This window comes from Pyrgilauda ruficollis, unplaced genomic scaffold, assembly GCF_017590135.1.
Source record: "Pyrgilauda ruficollis isolate IOZ18807 unplaced genomic scaffold, ASM1759013v1 scaffold18, whole genome shotgun sequence".
In the NCBI taxonomy this organism is placed as follows: domain Eukaryota; kingdom Metazoa; phylum Chordata; class Aves; order Passeriformes; family Passeridae; genus Pyrgilauda; species Pyrgilauda ruficollis.
This window is the reverse complement of record NW_024516984.1, coordinates 1,773,966-1,793,506: the sequence shown is the minus strand read 5'-3', so window position 1 is coordinate 1,793,506 and position 19,541 is coordinate 1,773,966. Positions and strand designations below refer to the sequence as shown.

The 19,541-nt window shown below is 37.1% G+C and overlaps 2 protein-coding genes across 2 annotated transcripts in view; one reads left to right on the top strand and one right to left on the bottom strand.

Moving 5' to 3' along the window:
* The window catches only part of NECAB1 (N-terminal EF-hand calcium binding protein 1), a 53,158-nt gene extending 46,106 nt beyond the window's left edge, over nt 1-7,052 (top strand). The window contains exons 10-13 of the mRNA XM_041464472.1: nt 813-925; nt 2,917-2,994; nt 4,013-4,104; nt 6,930-7,052. Coding sequence (XP_041320406.1) covers nt 813-925; nt 2,917-2,994; nt 4,013-4,104; nt 6,930-6,958 — 312 coding nt within the window. The 3' untranslated portion in view covers nt 6,959-7,052. The remainder of the gene's footprint in view (nt 1-812; nt 926-2,916; nt 2,995-4,012; nt 4,105-6,929) is intronic.
* A 3,855-nt stretch (nt 7,053-10,907) lies between these two features.
* CUNH8orf88 (chromosome unknown C8orf88 homolog) lies at nt 10,908-18,734 on the bottom strand. Its single transcript, XM_041464529.1, has 5 exons — nt 18,647-18,734; nt 17,755-17,831; nt 16,304-16,388; nt 12,771-12,877; nt 10,908-11,096 (listed from the first exon to the last, which is right to left on the bottom strand). Exons 1-5 carry the CDS (start codon nt 18,732-18,734, stop codon nt 11,058-11,060), a joined length of 396 nt encoding a protein of 131 aa, XP_041320463.1. The 3' UTR covers nt 10,908-11,057.
* Between the last annotated feature and the right edge of the window lie 807 nt (nt 18,735-19,541).

Genomic DNA, 19,541 nt, shown 5'->3' with positions numbered 1-19,541 from the left:
AAAAATGAGATTATGCAGTATTGCTACACAGACTGCTTATAATCCATGATATAACAGTAATCATAATCAAGGCAGAAACAAGTCAAAAACCTGCACCCAAAATTATGTTGTACTCATTAAGAAGCACATAATGTTGCTTTAAATGTTCCATTAGTAAAGTGACAGGCTTCAATAGATTAATCAATAAATAAACTACTTGAAAGAGCTAAATGATAATTATTTTAATTCAGGATAGATAGGTCTTCTGCATTGCTGACTATTTCCATAGTCCTGTTTATAAAGACTGTTCATTTTCCTGCAGAATTATGGAGGGAAGACCCCCTCTCTATTCATCACTTACTGTGGGCTATCTTAGACATCTCAGTCAGGTGAGGGTCAGGGCTCTAAAAGGCAAAAGCTATGAAAGCACCTTAACAAAAGCAACCATGCATCCAGTGCAGAATGTGGGGATATTCTCTTATCCCAGACTCACACCTGCTGGCATACAGATTCATCCAAGGAAACACACTGACTTTATTACTGAACACCTCAAAGATCAACCTTTGCTTTGCCTTCTTCTGAAAAGACTCTCTCCTCCAGAGTTAGGACAATGGTCTGAAGTGGACACTCATGCCCAAACATAAAAGCCATGCTTGAGCATTTCTACTTCCCCACTCCAGATCACTAAAACAGAGACTGCAAACTTCAAGGGAACTTTTACGGGTTTTCTTCTGTGATTGTGGTTTTATTGTTTCATGATAGACTTTTCTGAGTTTAAAGCACAAGGAATTAGAGGAAGCTGTGGCAGTAATATTGTCATGGTTTTGTATCAGCACATAATGATCGTTCAGCACCGAATGTCTGTGAAAGAAGAAAAAGTGGAGGAATTCCGTCTTGCTCTGAAGCAGTACCTGGAATCTGCTTCTGCTCAAGGTGGCTGCCTGCAGTAAGTACAGGGTTATTGTCTTTGGGCTGAAGGAAGAAATGTAGTCTTTTTTCATTAATAACTTGGATTATTTATGAAGACAGAACCTATGACACCTTTCTTGGTGGGTTATGTGTGTGTGTAAGACAGAGCTTTTTAAAGACACCTAGAACTAGAAAGAGATGTCAGAATGTGCAGATTTCAGGTACTATCACAAAATGACTGTACATCCCAAAGATGCTAAACAATCTTTTTAGGCTTGTTAGTTCTGCAGGTCTTCATGACTTCTGGAAGCTCCCAGGCTGACATTCTTTACTGGAAAACTCATTTGCCATCCTTCATTTATGCTGACCTGGAAAAGGAGCAACTTATCAACTTGTTTGCCAGTTCTCTGCTTGGAAGCTTCCAGAATCTTCCCTTTAGGCTGTCACTGTAAAATTTTAATTCATAATAAAGAATTGGAAAAATTAAAAAGCAAAATTTTCAATGAAATGGTGTTTCTGCTTTGCTCCTTTTAGAATTAGTAAAACATTAGACCTGGGTTAAGAATAAATTTTAGTGGCTTACCACTGTACTTAATTTCTGAATTTAACATACTGGAGAGATCTACTATCATACATACTACAGACCATTATGAAAAAGTATTTTTGTAATGTGCACATGACACAGAATCTTCCCATCTAGTCAAGGGCTTCAAAGACTGCCTATTACATCCCTAATTTATGAGTCTTGTTGCTATGAGATTATCACAATTAGGATTTTATCAGCAGTGTTCACATAGACCAGAAAAATTAAGCTGGGAGAAGAATGATCTTTCTGCAGTGGTTCACTTGTAAAGGCAGACTGATGAGGAAAATAAATTTCTCTTGTTGGCCAAGAGAAGGAAAAAGTCCCCAATAAGAAATCCTGCCAGCCTCCTCCCAGAATGAACGTCCAGCAAAACACTGTAGTGACTGCAGATTTGTTGGGGAAGAGAGATGACATGACTTCAGAATGCAAGTTAACAAAAGGTGGCAGAAAGTTCCTTTCTTTCCCAAGTTTGCAGGCATTTGTTAAGTCGGTAATGCCACCTAATGGATGGCTTTTGCTGGAGCTGTAATTGACAGTGACTTGTTTTTTCTAACAGCTTTTGATATTTTTGCCATTTTACCTCGCACTTTCACATACAGCAGGAGAAAACCAATAAATCACAAAACATTGCTGACTACATTATGAAGCATAAGGTGAGACCAGTTTTCAAGCACATCATTAGTGAGGTCAGCAATCTCACACTTGGGCACATGGAAAAATCTGTAGATATACTTTCTATGCTATTTATCTAAACACCAATTTGAGTACCCAAGTGAATAAGTACCCTACACGCTATAAAGCTTTTATGCTCAGGATAATAAGCAGGATGATCCTGTGTAGAGGATCAACAGATATCCTGTGGTCATTTTTCAGTCCTGAGAAACTGTTACTTGAATAACTTAAGAACAAGTAACTAGTACTCTAAATATTATTTTTAAAGCGTATCTGCAGCAGATGTCAGCCTATATGGCTTTTTACTCCACAATATGTATATTTCATTTACTCCATTTGCTTTCAAAGCACCTAAATTCTATGACACTTGGATGCATCTCTCATACAAAAGGATAACTTCTACTTAATAGATGATTTTCCCTGAACAGTTGTTTGATTAATTTTCTGTTTAGCATGTGTTTAGATAAATTACACTATTGGAACAATAAGAAAAATGAGTTTCATAAAAATATTACATCATAAAAATAAATATACAAGGGGTTTTATTTTTAAAAGCTCAGATAATTTGATGTATATGATCACTGTGATCACACATTTCTTAAGTTTATTAATTGGGTTGGTATTCGGTTTGGTTTTCTTGTTTTGTTCTGTGGGGGTTTTTTTCAAAAATCACTGCATTTGTTCATACTGATAGGCAGTTAGGAATAGAATGTATATGTCCAATAATTTTGTTTTGTTTCATTAAATTAGTTCTATTGTGAAATTCTTAGTGTTTCCATACAGAAGCTTCCGAGTAATTTCCAGTTCATTGTTTATGAGTTCTGGGAAAACAGCAATGCCTGGGATAGGTAAGTGTCAGGACTTTGGTGGCTTTCCTTTTTTTTTTTTTGGTAATATATAAAGTTTTGAGGGTTAGAAATCAATTGTGTAGAAAGACTAAGTATATATTACTTTAAATACTGCTAATTGATCTTTTGCTAAATCAATACTTTTTTTTTGCTAAATCAATAATACTTCAATACTTTAGTTGCTAACAACTTGAATGTACTGAAACATAAATAAAAATGCTATAAAGACAACAGTGATTATTCAAAGCAGAAAGACTACAAAAGCGAGGACATAAAGATAGAGCATTAGGTGGATGTTAGTTCATCAGAGACAGAAAACAAGGAAGACAGCAATAGCACCAGTTTCATGATAAGGAAGAAAAAACAGAAAGACACAATTATTGAAAGATGTGCCAGCCTGCAGCACACATCAGTAGTTATGGGGAGCTCTCCCAAAACTTCCCAATCCACATCACAGGAACCCATCCAGCAGACTCCCAGAGTGTCTCTTTTGGGCCCAAAATAGAAATTATTAAACATCCTACCAGCTGAATTCTAGCCTCCAGCAGGCAGATGACTAAGGAATTGAGTAGAGACAAACTACATTTAGTTACAGCACTCAAATGCACCAACCCTGTGATCCTAAATCTGTAGAGAGAACCTGTTCTCAGGGAGATAGAGAAGTCTCTTGCAGCTTTGTTGCTTTCCTTTCAAACAAAACCCCAGTTTTACTGGGTTTCCTATCACAAAGACTCAGGAATACTGGTGGCACATGCCAACACTGTACTGGGTCACACCAAGGGATGAGCATCAGACTGACAGCGAGCTGCACAGAAGAAAACCTGGGTTTAATATATCGTGCAGGCACTTCATAGCTTATCTGGTCTCCTCTCCCACTATCACTGTAAGTTTTTAAGCACAGAATCTCCAGCATTAACTGTGAAATTTCTTACGCTCACTTAAAAAAATGTTATGCTCATTAAAAAAAATTGAGCCCCTTCAAAAACCTGTTACATTTTTATTTTTTAAAATTATTTAGCCACCTTCAAATGAATTGCAGCAAGGCATTCCAGAGAAGTAATGTGGATTTCTTGGAAACTCCAGAGCTCGTCACAACAATGCTAGTCCCTGGTAAATATCAACTTTTCACATTATTTTTTTGTTATATGTGAATGATTCTATTAGTGTGTTCCATATGCAAGACCACTGCATAATATCACCCTTATTCAGACGTTTGGTAAACTACAGAGGAGAAAAGGACTCCAAATATTTCTATCTTAACCACATAAATATAAAATGCATCAACAAGGAGATGACCCACAGTGCTCTATTTTATATAGTGTGAAGGTACACCAACATACACTATTTAAGAAAATATCTAGAATAAACAATACTATTTGTGAATGGCAAAATAGACCCCATTTAAGATTTTCAAGGAAAAGAAATGCTTTCTGATTAAGACTCCAATTTATTCCTCCTTACATTGACTGAAGGGAGCCTTAATTACCTATAATTGATATTTACTAACTAACTCGCACACACTTCTTGGTGTGTTAAAAAAAAAAAAAAAAAAAAAAAAAAAAAAAGTGGTAAAGATTCCAAATTATTATTCTTAATACAAACCAATGGGCATGTAACATCTTTCTCCTAGAATTAAGAGTTAAAAGACACAGTACAGGTGCAGGATAAAGCAAAGAAAACATCAGTCCCATATTTACAGAGAGAGGACAGTAGCTTTTTTTATTTTAGGGAACACAAATGTATTACAATGAAGCCCTAATTTCCTCTGTGTCTGAGGACAGACTAAATTTAAAATAATAGAACCCCACTTAGTGGAAAAATAAATGTAGTCGTGTACCCAGGGTTTGTCCTTAAAAGAAACCAGCCAAGACATCTTCAGATCTCATGAGCCTGATGTGAACACAAAATTATATGCCAGGGACTCCTGCAGAATTAGGAGATTGAAGTTAATGAACCCAGTATCTCTGTAAATCTTGTATCTTACTGGGATATTGCTAGATTTAAGACAAACTTGATTGTAGGAAATAATGAAGCCTTTTCCCAAAATTCTTTCTGTCCAAGAGACTGCACATGATCCAGCAGTGTTCCAGGTAGTTTATTCATGAGCAAAGTACAATTAACATAAAATAAAATGTAAACATAATTTTTAAGTACCTGAATATGGAAGTGTCTGAAATTGGATTCCAAGTACTCATTAAAGCATTTACTCTGCCTGCTAAGAAGGATTTCAGTCTGCAGCACTCTGTCCTGGCAGACAGTTACCATAGAAACATCATTTCTCACTGTGTGCTCCTTGCTGGGGTTGGGGGGTGAGTGAGGGCAATGGGAATTAATGCATTCACAGTTCTTTGTACAATTTTATACATTTCCTGTAATTTAGAAATCTGTGCTCTGTTTCATGGAAAGAGCTTCCCACAACTGATCTATACAAATCATATTTGCATTTGAAAGACAGAAAATGATCTTGAAGTAAAAAATGATGGCTGCAGTCCACGTACACTTTACAAAAGAATTTTAGACACCATAAAGTGATATCATTGTAAAATCAGAAGGAAAAAAAAACCCTAAACCTCTCTGCAGTTAGAACACAGATAGGCTCTATTCTAAAAACAAATTTACCCTAGCTGAGAAACTTCTAAACTTCATTTACACATCTGGGTAGATAAAAACTGAATCAATTGCAAATTGTAACCTGAATCTGATTCATTCAAAGTTTACAACATAGAAGTCTTTACCAATTAACTAAAATTAGTAAGGATCCACTTATGTGGCCAAGAATGAAAATTAATTTACCATCAGTTAAGAGGAACCACAAGCTATTATAACCACTCATACACCTGTTAACTCACCCGGTTTCTTCAGCCAGTCTGCCAGGGTGGCATGAATCATTCATTTCACATTCAGCGAATGTCTCATTTTTATACAACATCTGGACTTGAGGACTCTAAAGAACCTTTGGGCGAAGAAAACAAGATAAGGGGAAACCACTGGACACTTATAACACTATAACCCATGAAATAAATAGTTAAATTGGCATTTTTGGGGCTGAAGTGCAGGCAGGACTCTTGACTATTTTCCTCATCATGTTTCTTCATTAATAATAATTAATTATTTATAATTATAATAATTTATTATTATTTTATTATTTTCATTAAAATAGCATTAATGGAAATATTTATGGATACATACATAAGAAATAAGTTCTACTAATGAATTTGTGTAGTGTGACAACTACGTAGCCTAGAACACCCCTTTACTAAGGGCACTTGGCGTCTCAGATACAGTCACAATTCCTTTCCTTCCTTCCCATCTCTCTCCATAAATCTTGTGGTTAGTCTCTGCATAAGGTCCCATTTCAAAAGGCCAAAGGCTAGAGACTGTGGGGAAGAAACACAAATTGGTTTCACCCCAGCACTACCTATAATCTGGTAATTACAGAACTTTTTATGGGAATGACATTTTACAAGTCCATCAATTCTCCTACTTTTGAGGACAAAAAGTTATTAATTCCTAGAGTTGTGTAAAAAACCCATCAGATTTGAATAATGCCACCAGGAAAGTGAGTCATTAAAGCTAACACAACCACTCAGGGAACACACTGCTTGGCTTAAAAACTGACACACAGCAGCACAGGACAGAGGATTTATTTGGTTTGGTGTCAGGGTGCTTAATTCTATGCAGCTGCACCTATGAGACATTAATGCTTCTTTGAATGTTATCAAAAAGAGATATAATTCTTGTGATAAAGCCACCTTCCCACCACTTACACTCAGCTCTCCCAGTATTCTGAGTATATTTTCTCACCAGTATTAGCTGCATATATAAACAAACATTTAATCATATACATTATAGGTATTTTATTTAGAATTTTTACCAGAGGTCAAAAAAGAAATGCAATTTATGCTAAGAAATAAATAAACTCTGCTCTCTTTCAGCATCATGGTGGGCCCTCAATAACAACTAGAAGCTGTGGTTCCAAGTAATGTTAATGTTGTATTGTCTTTCATAACACTAACATTCATATTGCAGTGTACAGGTGAAATTATGATGTGATAACATTTGTTATGGATGGGATCTTTTCCACTTTATCCATTCTAAAATCTGGAAAACTGCATTTATTACCTTTTCTTCTTGTGACTAGTTCAGTGAAATGATGCATTCTAAAAAATGAAATAAGACAACTATGATAAACTATTTATTTCTGTGGCAGTCCAAATTGTCACAGAAAAGTATGTCTTGAATGTATGACTAAATATTTGTGAAAAGTTTTATTACTGCATTAATAAACAACCATTACTTACTGCTGTTGTGGTCTCCTTTTACAAAAGCAGAAGTATGAACCTGAACACACATTTTCACACATGTCGGCAGAGAAGCTGTAAGTCATTCATGAAAAGAATAAACATAGGAAAAACTCTTTGTGCTAGTACAGAACTTCCCCCAGGATATTTTCTGCTCACAAGTAAGACAAGGCTGTCTTCTCTTAACAGACTCTTAGCCCTTACCCTCCCAAGAGGAAACATATCTGCCTATCTCTTGTCACTACAGATCCCTAGACTGAACACTGCACAACTTCTATGTCCTGACCACTCAGAATATATTTTCTTTAGATCTCTGGCAGGTCACCGCAAAATCATTCAAAAAACTGCAGTTACAGCATAAATAGCCATAAACCTTGAGCTTGTTTGGAGGTTGGTTCTAGCAGGGGCCAGGGCTACTGTATCCCCTTGACCGATGAACATCCCCATCTCCATGGGGAAGATCACCCTCTTCAACCAGAGTGCAGCTTTGGTAGGGATGCACTTGGAGCATGGAGGAGGAGGTGGACACCCACTGGGCCAGCCGGGTCAGCTCAATCAGCCTGGTCATCAGTGGGGGACAGGGGTTGCAGCCAAACTGCCCTCACATCCAGGGGTCTGGGGGTCCTAGTTGATTGATATGAGCCAGCAGTGCCCTGGCAACCAGGAGGGCCAACCGTGTCCTGGGGGCATCAGGGACAGCATGGCCAGCAGGGCAAGGGAGGGGATTGTCCCACTCTGCTCTGCACTGGGGCAGCCTCACCTCAAGTGCTGGGGGCAGTTTTGGGCACAAAAATATAAAAGAGACATAAAGCTATTTAAGAATGTCCAAAGGAGGGCCATGAGGATCATGAAGGGCCTGCAGAGGAAGCCAAACAAGGAGCGGCTGATGTCACTTGGTTGGTTCAGCCTGGAGGAGACTGAGGGGAGACCTCATTGCAGTCTGCAACTTCCTCATGAGGAGAAGAGGAGAAGCAGGCACTGATCCCTTCTCTCTGATGACCAGTGACAGGACCCAAGGAAACAGCATCATGTTGTATGAGGGGAGACTGAGGTCAGGCATTAAGAAAAGGTTCTTTACCCAGAGGGTGGAGGAACACTGGCAGTGGTCACAGCACCAAGCCTGACAGAGTTCAAGCAGCATTTGGACAATGCTCGCAGGCACACGGTATGAGTCTAAGTGTATCCTGTCCAGGGCCAGGAGCTGGACCTCAATGATCCTTGTGGGTCCCTTCTACCTGAGGATATTCTGTGATGCTGTAAGACCTGCAAGTCGCAATACTTGATTCCCTAGCAAGTCATGGTATCGTCGCCTGTATCTGAGGTGTGCCCTCCAGCCCAAGAATGGGCAAGCAACCACTGTAACCTCACAGCTCTACAGCAGGATGACAAGCGCTACATGCACATGACCCCTCTCCATCCAGTTAGCAGTCTAAGCTTACAAACAGTACCCAAAAAGAAACTTAAATGCCATGTTCAATAAAATACCATCTTGTCTAGTTTTATTTCATCTCAACAAATAAAAAAAAATTCATATGTAATTGAAAAGAGGGAATTCCAAGTACAAACAAGCAGTCTTCATTGCAGTAAGGTCCTGTATTCCAGAAATAACAGCAAGGTCTGAGCTCAAGACTAAGAAAGGCATCTCAATTAGGTTCCTGCATGCAACCAAAGCAATTTGGTTCTTATTTTATCTGTAGAGTTCTGAGGCAAGTTATTTGCTAAACAAAGGCATTTAATGCATGTGAGTTACTGTAGAGGAGACAACTGGTCTCCAGCTCCCAGCTGAGGATGACACGTGTTACCTGCAGTTTGTGAGTTACGCCAGGCCCATGCAGCATGTGGGCTGGAATTCCAGGTGTCTCAGATGACACCAGATGCCTACCTTCAAGCAACTGAATTGAGCCTTTTGCCAATAAAGTTCGTGAGGCCTTGGTTCTCCACACAAATGTGGATGCCAGAGAGGGATACCTGCACATCTGAATTTATGTGCCCACATTACAGAAAAATTTCACCTTTATCTCTCCCACTGTAACTCAGCAAAAGTGAATGCTTTTAACACCAAAGCCCAAGGCTTTCCTGTATTGACATGATCCAGCTACCAATGTGTCCATTTGTAAAAGGGCACTAAAATTACCCCCAAAAATGACATTGGTATAAGTCTAAAGGTTTCTTGTCTTAATCAAAGTAAATCTACTCATACTCCTGAACAACTGGCTGCTGTTTTTCCTACGCCAACATGTCAGGCTGGTGTATAGCATGGGGTTTATTGTCACTACTGACATACCAACAGAGGAAACATTAACATGTGACACAGAATCAGGGAAAATCCTTAAGTGAAAAATTACATACTACACTAAGGTTTGTAAAATTTTTCATTTTCACTGGAAAAAAATGTATTCAAATCATTCTTACAAGAATCTGCTTTAGAACTTCATGTCAATTAGGTGCTGGAAGGGTGTAAAAAGTTGTAGGAGGTGATATGTCCTTATAACAGTTACTCATCTTTGTATATATACTAGTAAACAAACACTTTGATGAATCATCCACAAGAAGTTTGAGAAATTTCACTTGGGAGTTTTGAGAGCTACACACAGAAACTGTCTTTGACACATATTGGCAAAAAAGATCTTTATGACTCACTCTAAGAAACTCCCAGTGATAAAAAACTAACCAACAAAAATATGTATTTGCATCATTCAGGAAAAGAAATCTAGCGCCGATCCAACACAACTTGACAGGTTTTTGCATTACTGCAATTGCCATTTAACACATCCTCGTTTAGCTTGTGTTATCATTTGTGACACAGGGTAAAAAATTTCTGCAGTACCCCAATGATATTATTATAGGTCTAAATATACATTTAGAAGTTAATTCTAATCATACAAGATATTTATTATTGATGCCTGTCAACTGACAGATGCTTTCAGGAAGTACTTGAACTACTGCTTTCCACTTCAGTATTGGATACCATACTCATTTAAGGAAAAACACAGAATCAAGTCTGCATTGGTACAACCATTTATCCATATGAGACAGGATAAAAATCTGTCTTGTTCCTCAGTTTTTTCTCTTACTTTCACTTTTCAAAGTCAAGAACACTGGACAATTATTTACAAAGAACTTTAAGGAATGCAATGCATAGGCAGATCTCCTGTTCTGATGCAGGATGAGAGAAAATTTCTCTTGTTAGTGAAATTATTATTAATAAGAGACTTCATACTATGAAAGAAGGCAGATGTATCAACAAGATTAAAGTATATCTTGTGTCAAGATGAAGATTTCAAATTAACAAGAAGCAACTCAAGTTTTGTCCAAAAAAAAAAACCCCAAAAAACCCTCTCTACTACTAGAGGAGTACCCTAAGACATCTGAGATTTGACACACCCAGTACTTGTTGTTCCACCTTTATTCTGACGAAGGGAGTTGGGAGCAATCAAAAAGTCCAAGTCAAGTATTTATTTAGAATTTATGGTCAGGCAAAATATCTGGCTACATAACACAAACAATTCAATGACAAAATTCTGCCACACCAATATGTAAAATTATTTATTTTCACTTTAATCTTATTGCCATTTCAGGCATTACAAATTAAAGGTTTGTCTCTTAAAGCATTCAGGCAATTACAGGAAGAAACAGGCATTTTCATAGGTTTCACAGGGTCGTACTTCCATCTGCAGGCACCCAAGTACCTTCAAAAATCTTGAAGACGTACATCAAATGTAGCTCCCTCAGTGACAGACTTTGGATCTTCCAGACAACATGTCACTTCTTGCAGATGTCAATGAAAGGTTTGTTCTTTACCTGTAAGACAAACCAACCCAAATTACTTCCATTATAACAGATCACTTAAAGTTTTCATTTCAGTCTGCTTGTAATTCTTTTCTACTCCACATACATTTCACAATTTGAATTTTATTTTTTTTATTATGGCAAACAGTTCTATTTTCATTAATCATAGTGACTTCATCTAAAATTTTCCTATTGTGTGTCAACACAGTAGTAACATCTGTTCAAATGCTGAGCTATGTACTGAGCCCTGATCCCCACATCTCAAAAAAAACCCCAGTGTCCTTTGGGACAAATGCAGTCCATAGTCCACCAACTGTAACAACTGCATCTCCCTTCTACAAATCATTCTAGGAAGTTTTCTTCATCTGACAATACAGCTTTTACTCCTAAATGGGCACATACTTCAGCAGTGGCTTCAAAAATTCAGAACTAGGAAAGTCTTAGATAGGCATGAACTGTCTGAATACTCAGTTCAGCAGCAAACAGTTGAAAACCACCCACTTCAAAATACAAGCTCACTGACACTGTAGAATTGTCTGTTTGTCATTAGAAATTTATTTGCAGGCCACCTTCTGCCACTTTCAAGCATTTGATTTACAATCATTCATTTGATTTACACATGCACCTCATCAATCCCTCTGGTTTCTGTGCAGAAAACCAGATGCTGTGATCAATCAATAGGCTGGAATTTTGGCTGAACTCACTGATTTCTGTATAGGGACCCTCCTTTTTCCTAGGAATGTAAACATCTGAAAGTATACTGATTACCAAAATTTGCCACTGTTAGAACTACAGGTGGTGGGAGAGGGGGGAAAGTTAGGAAATTAAAGAGCTGAGACTTCCAAATCTGAAAGCAGGTTTTCAAACAAACAAAGCTTTCATTTTGAGGGTAAATAGAAAGATATAAAAAGTAAGATCAGGGAAAGGTGATCATGGTCATATATTAGTTAATTTTTGTTTTTACAAAGGACAGAAATTTTTAAAGTTTAAAAATACCTCCAAATGTGGTCAACACAGTAATCATGTGGACATACTTTTCAATAATAGGAATCCTATTTCTAGCAAAACTAGATCCCAGTGGTCTCAGAAGCAACCTAGTATGTAGCCTAATTTGATATGATGTTTACACAGAAGATTTTCCCACACTTGGGGTCCAGAATGTGATCCAGTAGATGTTTTCTCCTAGCATGGGAAGTTTTTGAGGATTATTTCATCACAAACATTAAGGTAGCACACATGGATATCCTTCACATTCATCATTCATTTCTATTCATTTCTCCCCCAAACCAAAGATCAAAGATAATGATAATACAAACTGCATTGAGCTCACTAATGGTTTTGTAGTGGACACTGATGCATGAACAAACACTGGATTATGGTTTTTACCAAGCTGGAAATTTATCAATATTGTTCTCTTCTATTTTGAAAACATGGAAACATATCTGATCTTTTTCCTAAAAACAAATTAAAAACCCTTTCGCTTTATATGGCAATACCCAGGGTAAGATGTCAAATATGAACTGGAGAAGTTACATACAAAAGTTGTGTTGAATTGCTCAACCTGTCCTTTGAAGGTTTTACCAATTTGGCAGGCCATTTTGAAGGAAAATGTTTCCTGCCAAATGCTTTGTCAAAACTTCCATTAATGATTTTATAACTTCATTTATCACAAAAGAATGCACTTACTGGCTTTTCAAGTACAATTGGGTGATCAGGAAGAAACTCTGGTTTCTTCTGAGAGAGAGAAACATTTGAAAGCTTCAGAAGGAAATCTCTGCTGTATTGGATCCTTTCTGTGAATATACAAATTCACTAAGTTAAACATTCTTGTCTAAGAGATTAAGATTGGAAATTCAGAAAAACTATTTGGTAACTTATAGAATAGTAGAAATGCCACACATGGAATATAAAAATCAGTTTTAAAAATAGAAGTAATTTAGATCTTATCTTGCATCAAGAAATTCTGAATTACAGAGCATTTCACTTTAACTGTATCAAACTCACACAGTAAATCAATACAAAAGAAGAAAAAAGGGGACTCCAACCTTACAACAGACAGACAGACTCCCTGTATCTTGTTTTAATTAGCAGAAATACTACAAATAGATCTTGAAACCCAGAAGAAAATCTTTTTATAACTCACTCCAAAGTGGCACCTATTTCTAAGTGACAGATAACAAAAAGAGGGTGTCTCTTTTCTTGGAGCTAATAAGTTAAATGTCTTTCAACACCTAAAAGTAATGACAAGATCTGCTGCACGTAAAATGGAAAACAGATTAATAGCAGTGAAATACTTTTGAGGGATTATGTTAGATCAACAAGTGTTAGAGCCTTTGCTCAGAACATGTAGGTTTCTCATTCGAGTTTATAGCACTATGCCTACTATGGCATAGCTTTGGATACAGTATATCCAGCAATGTCTGCATTTAAGCTGATATTCTCAAACAAGAGCAGAAACAGGAGGAATTAGGCAAACAAGGAACAAACCTTATCTCTGGTCCTTGACAAAGAAGCATATTCTTTAGAAATTATGGGCTTCCTGCAAGATTGTTATACTGTCACCTGTTGGACAAGAGTTTTTGCTTCTCAGACTGTAGGATGTTGAAAAGAGAGAGGCTGGTATCAATGATGACACAAATTTTTTCCTGCCTTTGAACACAAATGATGCAGTAACTGGTGAACTTAAGGGAGGGCATATGGGTAACTTCAAAAAAAACCAAACAGTTTAAAGAACACAAGCTTGAAAATTTATGTCTTGTTTTTACCTCCCTTTGATTAAAAACCTAGAAGACGATGAATTCTGTAAGGCCTTTAACACAGTCCCCCACAAGATCCTTCTCTCTAAATTGGAGAGATGTGGATTAGATCAGGAGACTGTTCACTGGATGAGGAACTGGTTGGACAGTTTCATCTGATCTCATGTTGGAACAAGTGCAGAGGAGAGTCCCTAAGCTGATCAGAGGGTTGGAACACCTCTCCTATGAAGACAGGTTTAGATAGCTGGGGATGTTCAGCCTGGAGAAGGGAAGTCTCTTACGATACTTCCAGTACCTAATGGGGGCCTACAAGAAGGCCACAGTGGGACTTTTCAGAGGCATGTAGTGATACGAAAAGGGGGAATGGCCTTAAGCTGAGGGACAGTAGGTTTAGGTCAGATAGGAGAACAAAATTCTTTACTGTTAGGATGGTGAGGCACTGGAAAAGGCTGCACAGAGAAGTTATGGATGCCGCATCCCCGGGAGTGTTCAACATCGTGCTGGGTGGGGCTTTGAGTAACACAGTCTAGCGGCAGCTGTCCCCACTCATAGCAGGGGATTACAACTTGATGATTTTTTAGTCCCCTACAACCCAAACCATCCTATGATCCAAAGAGTAGTGGTCATGTCTGGATGCAGATCAGTGAGTGATGAATTGTATCCCTCAGAGTTTCATATTTGGGTCAATACTATTGAGTATCTTCATCAGTGACAGACAGTGGGATCAACGGCACCCTCAGCAAATGTGCAGGTAACACCAAGCTAAGTGGTGCAGCTGACACACCTGAGAGACACGATACCATCCAGAGAGACCTGGAAAAGCTCAAGATGTGGGCCCATGCTGCACTTAAGAATTGCTGAGACAGATAATTGAAAGCATGGTCCTGCTGAACAGATATCAAATGGAAATTATTATCTGGAACTTAAAGCACAGCTGAACATGAACAGAGTTCTGCAAGAAATTTTACTGCACAAGAATAAAAGACTTATTTGTAAGCAGTAGCTGAAAAGCAGGACGTCTAAAGTTGTGTAACTCGGAAGGAAAAGATTACAACTATCAGCAAACAAACAAAAGCCCTTTGAAAACGAGTGTGAGAAAAAGTCTGACAGTGTGGAGAATTGTGGAGTAGACTCAGAGAGTCATCACAGAGCAATTAACCACTGAAAACGATCCAAAGTGTCAGATTATACAAGAGACCAGGATCTGATGAGAAGCTGTTTAAGATCTTGTAGAACAAAACAATCTCTACCCACAACAAGCAGAATCGATGACAAAGGATCAGAAAGAAACCACTAAATGGACAGAACTTGACAAGTCTGTCATCTAACTAGATCCAAAAACCAGAACTGTCTTCTATTTATCAAGATCAAAAATAGAAGAAATGAACCTGAGCTTTAAAGAAGATACATGGAAGACTTATTTTCAAGTCAGTAACACACAGCAGAACCAAACTAATGTTCAAGAACCTGAGAGATGGTAACCTCAGACTGACAAAAATACCAAATCCCTCATTAAAACCTAACAGAATTCATTCAAATTTTGAGTACAAATAAGCAAAAGAACAAAATACATCTTCAGAGATTACTTAAGGATTGGAAATTACAGATGGATGCCTGATTACAGGCAGACACAGACAAATGAAATTGTCTCAATAAACTGGTGACCTAACCTGGGTCACTGATGCAGTTTTTGTGACATGTTTAAGAATGAAGAATTAGGTAGGAAGCAGGGCAGGGAAGTACTATGAAAATGCATTTGAAACCTGAGATTATCCGTTAATGAAAAAAAAGGAGCAAAATTTTGACTTGGCTAAACTACCATTTCTCTATGAGTACAGTGGCAGGCAGTACAGAGAGAAAAGCATAAGGAGCAAACCTTAAGGACAGTACTGACACAGAAACAAATAGTCCAGGATTAATCATGAAAAAAATTAATAACCTCTCAAATGCTCTTATTTCAGAACCACTGTAGTAAGAGCAGGACAAGGAAGCCAAAATGCTGTTTTATCCAGCTTGTTCTTAAACTTGATTACATTCAACAGTCTGTATGCCACAACTGAGCCCTGCTAAAGGATGCAACTGAAACCTGTACTTCTACACACACAAGCAATCTGTACAAACTCAGGATTTAGTGTGAAGAAATTTTTTTTGTGTTTGGGGTCTGTTTTTTCAGTGGCTTGGCTGCGTTTTTTTGTTTGTTTGTTTTGTTGGGTTTGTTTGGGTTTTTTTAAGTTATAACCCTATGTGCAAGCAGCTGTGGAAGTTTTCTACCTTAGTTATGGTGAACTTTTACCCCTTCTCTAGAGTGTTACGTGAAAAGCAGAAAAGTTTCATACTGCTCTCCAAACTATCAATGCACTGGCTGATCAGAAAAAATAAAGTGCAGCCCACATCACTTCAAAGTTCAGCTGTCCCCCATCCAGAAAATACAATCCTGACACAGCTCCACATGCAGTATTTTACCTTTTTTTTCTCCTGATTCATGTTGTTTTGGTTGACAGAGCATCATAGTTTGAGTTAAGATCTTCACTTCAGTCATTTCAGATGACTAAGATAGGAGGGAAAGTTATGAAGCTTATTTCCTTTAAGCATATTAAAACAAGGATACATGTTTCTTAGTTAAAAGTAACAGTTGTAGTACAGTTTAATTCGAACCTGTAGAATGTTACTCTTGATTACATACAATAAAGGAATAAGACAATACAGATGAACATATTTGAGAGATATTTTTTACACAGAATTTTACAGTGCTATTGGTAGTCTTTAAAAAGAACACAATTACCCCTTCCTTTTCCATTATCCCACCTAGAATGCAGCCACAAGCTGCTACATTTGGGAATAATAAAAGCAGGAAGGACTTTCCTTGAAACCAAAGGATGGTCTTGGATTCTCTCATTTAGCAAAAAGGAGATGGTCAAAAGTATTATTGAAAAGTCTTTTCTATATGCTACATTAATGAAAAAGTTTAAAAAAATTAAAAATACAGCTATACCTGTATCAAACAAAGGCAAAGTGCAGCTACATGCAGCTAAATACTGATGAAACTGAGTATTACACCACTGATGACCAGAGGATTATTTAAAAGGGAGTAGTTTGCTCTCCTCAGTAATTACTGCTCAAGAGACAAGTGTAAGTGTTAGTTTCCCTATGTCGGATCAAAGTTAGGCTCCCGAGACCTTGACTTTTATTTTTATTTTTAAATTTTTTTAAAGTCAAAGGCAGCTTGCAGAAGCTTAATTCAATAAAGAAGGCCCACTGGATTGCTAAAACTCTTCTAAAATAATAAAAAATGAAGTAAAAACTAAGGAATGGTTATTTGTTCTAACAAAAACCCCCATCTATCAACACTCTGAAAAAACATTCAAATCAGAATCAACGAAACATCAAATTCAGGCCATGAAACATGAAGTATTCCATTTGGAAGACTTCAAACTTCATTTCCCAGCAAACAGCTACAACCAATTTCAAGTCTGAAAAACATATTCATACCATGTCCAAAGTCAAGCACTTCTAGCAATAAAGCAAAAAGTTTTATGATGTTTGCTGTATCAAATGAATTTGTGCATAACAACAAAAAAATTCTAATTTTATTACTGACACATAATAAGTGAAAACAGAATACAGGTACTCTAATTTTAAAAGAGCTGACTTAAATTCAATGAAGACTAAAGGAATGCCACACAGATTCTCCTAAGAATCTTAAATTCCTAAGCTGCATTTTTCAGCTATTAGTGCATGCAAATACCAGGGAAAGGCATTCCTGACACTCATAATTCTTTTCAACAGTTCTGAAACTGCTGGTTTAAAACATTCAGAGTCAAGGACACTCCAAGCTGGAATAGTTTTCATTCGGTTACATAACAGATCAGCTGACCTCCAATTTATAAACAATTATATATTTCCTCAATACTCACCCAGTTAACCTTACTCTGCAAACATACTTCAGTGCTGCTGGGTAATTCAGTCCGAATGTTTAATGCAATGGGTGATGCTGGTGAGCATAAAACATTAAGAAAAAATAATTTCAATAGACACCACAGTATTTTTTGTGATACTTGCCCCAAAACATTACTTGCTGCACAGAGATTATACAGGCATTTATTCACAACTTAGAAGCTCCACGTCACCACAGGACCCCTTTTCTGTTTCTTCCATAAATTTTATACAAAGTAAAAATTTATGATGCCACTTAGCTTCAGTCCACATCAGCACAGCTGATGATTTTCTGGGCACCAAAAATTTCTAACTGAACAACTGTGTTACTGCAATATCTAGGCTTTAATCTATAGAAATTTAAAATTTAAACCAAAATATTCACACCTGGCATAAATACTGCATGATTTTTTTTCTTAAAGTTTTTTTGGGTTTTTTGTTTTGAATTTGTATGAAAGCTAGATAAGAACAATGCAGTGCAGTATACTGTACCTGAGGCATCAGTACTTGCAATAAAACCTAAATAATCTGTTAAATTATGTGTATTTTATGTTTGCAATAGTAGGATCAGCCACCCCAAGAAATTAAAATTTAACAGAGAAGCCTGATCCAGCTGTCTGAAGCTACATTTCAGATGCCAAGCTAGAAGAGCAGTATCAAAGAGCTCTGCATAAATCTAATACAGTTTATATTCAGATTTTATCACAGAGATGATGTGCTCAGAATCAACACACAGCAAGGTATTTACTCACTGTAGTTCAACAAAGTAATTTATAAACAGAACAAAACAAGACACCTTACACATCCTTGAAAGTTCCTGAAACATAACCCAAACTTTGGTAAAGTGAACTGCACCTTAGCCATGCTACTCACCTTGTTTAGAAGACAGTTGATGCACGGGTCGTGCTGGCTGAAGGGATTTACCAATAAACTTTTTTGCTTCTGTAACATTTTGAAACATCGCACTTCAAAAAAGCAGCTGAAATCATTAGCATTCAGTTTCACATATGGATGTTAAACAAGAAGAGCAATCTACCTACTCCTTGTTAGCTGCATTTGACAAGGCAATATTATATTTGTGCAGGAAAAAGCAGAAAGGTCTGATGCATAATTTTTTTTTAGATGATTGAACAGGCTGGATAAAATCTGCATGGAAACAGAATCAGACACTTCTCTCATTTTTCCTTCCAAATGAGCTACCCTAGCTTCTTCTTAAGAAGATTCTTTCCCTGTATGTCTATGTACAGGTTTGGAGAAAGGAGATGGGGACATGATGGAAATAAGGGAGTGTCTAACATTTTAGTTCAATGTGTTTTTAATTAATTAGCATCAGCATATCCTTTATCAATCTGTTGTCTGCACAGGAGTTCCTTACATATCTATATAAATTTACAGGACTGTTTTTTAATAGCTACTTTAGTTAAATTAATACAGTTTTGTATCTTCCCACTCAGTTTAGCTACTATAGAAGATCAAAAACTGCTAAGGTGGTGCTGGGCTGAAAAATGTCACACTTCAAGTATATTTCCAATCAGTTGGAAAATGTTCATTTGTAGTATCTGTATCTTAATGTATCTCCCTCTCATTCCCATCTCTTTTGTTAACTGGAGATTTTATGATTTGAAGGAATTTCAGCTTTTTTTTAGAGAAAAAGAATACCAGAAAGAACTATCGCCACAATATAAATGATACTGATTTTTTTTCTCTAAGAAAGTTTACAAGACAAGGGAATAATTGTTATAACAAAAAAAAAATTCAATAAATAATC

What these genes read in the sequence shown, in the direction of transcription:
- CUNH8orf88 (XM_041464529.1), bottom strand. Translation starts at nt 18,734, where the DNA reads ATGTTTCAAAATGTTACAGAAGCAAAAAAGTTTATTGGTAAATCCCTT. An exon ending in TGCAGAGTAAGGTTAACTGG is followed by an intron (nt 16,389 to 17,754) that starts GTGAGTATTGAG and finishes CTCCTATCTTAG; the next exon opens with TCATCTGAAATGACTGAAGT. An exon ending in TGAATCAGGAGAAAAAAAAG is followed by an intron (nt 12,878 to 16,303) that starts GTAAAATACTGC and finishes GTATATTCACAG; the next exon opens with AAAGGATCCAATACAGCAGA.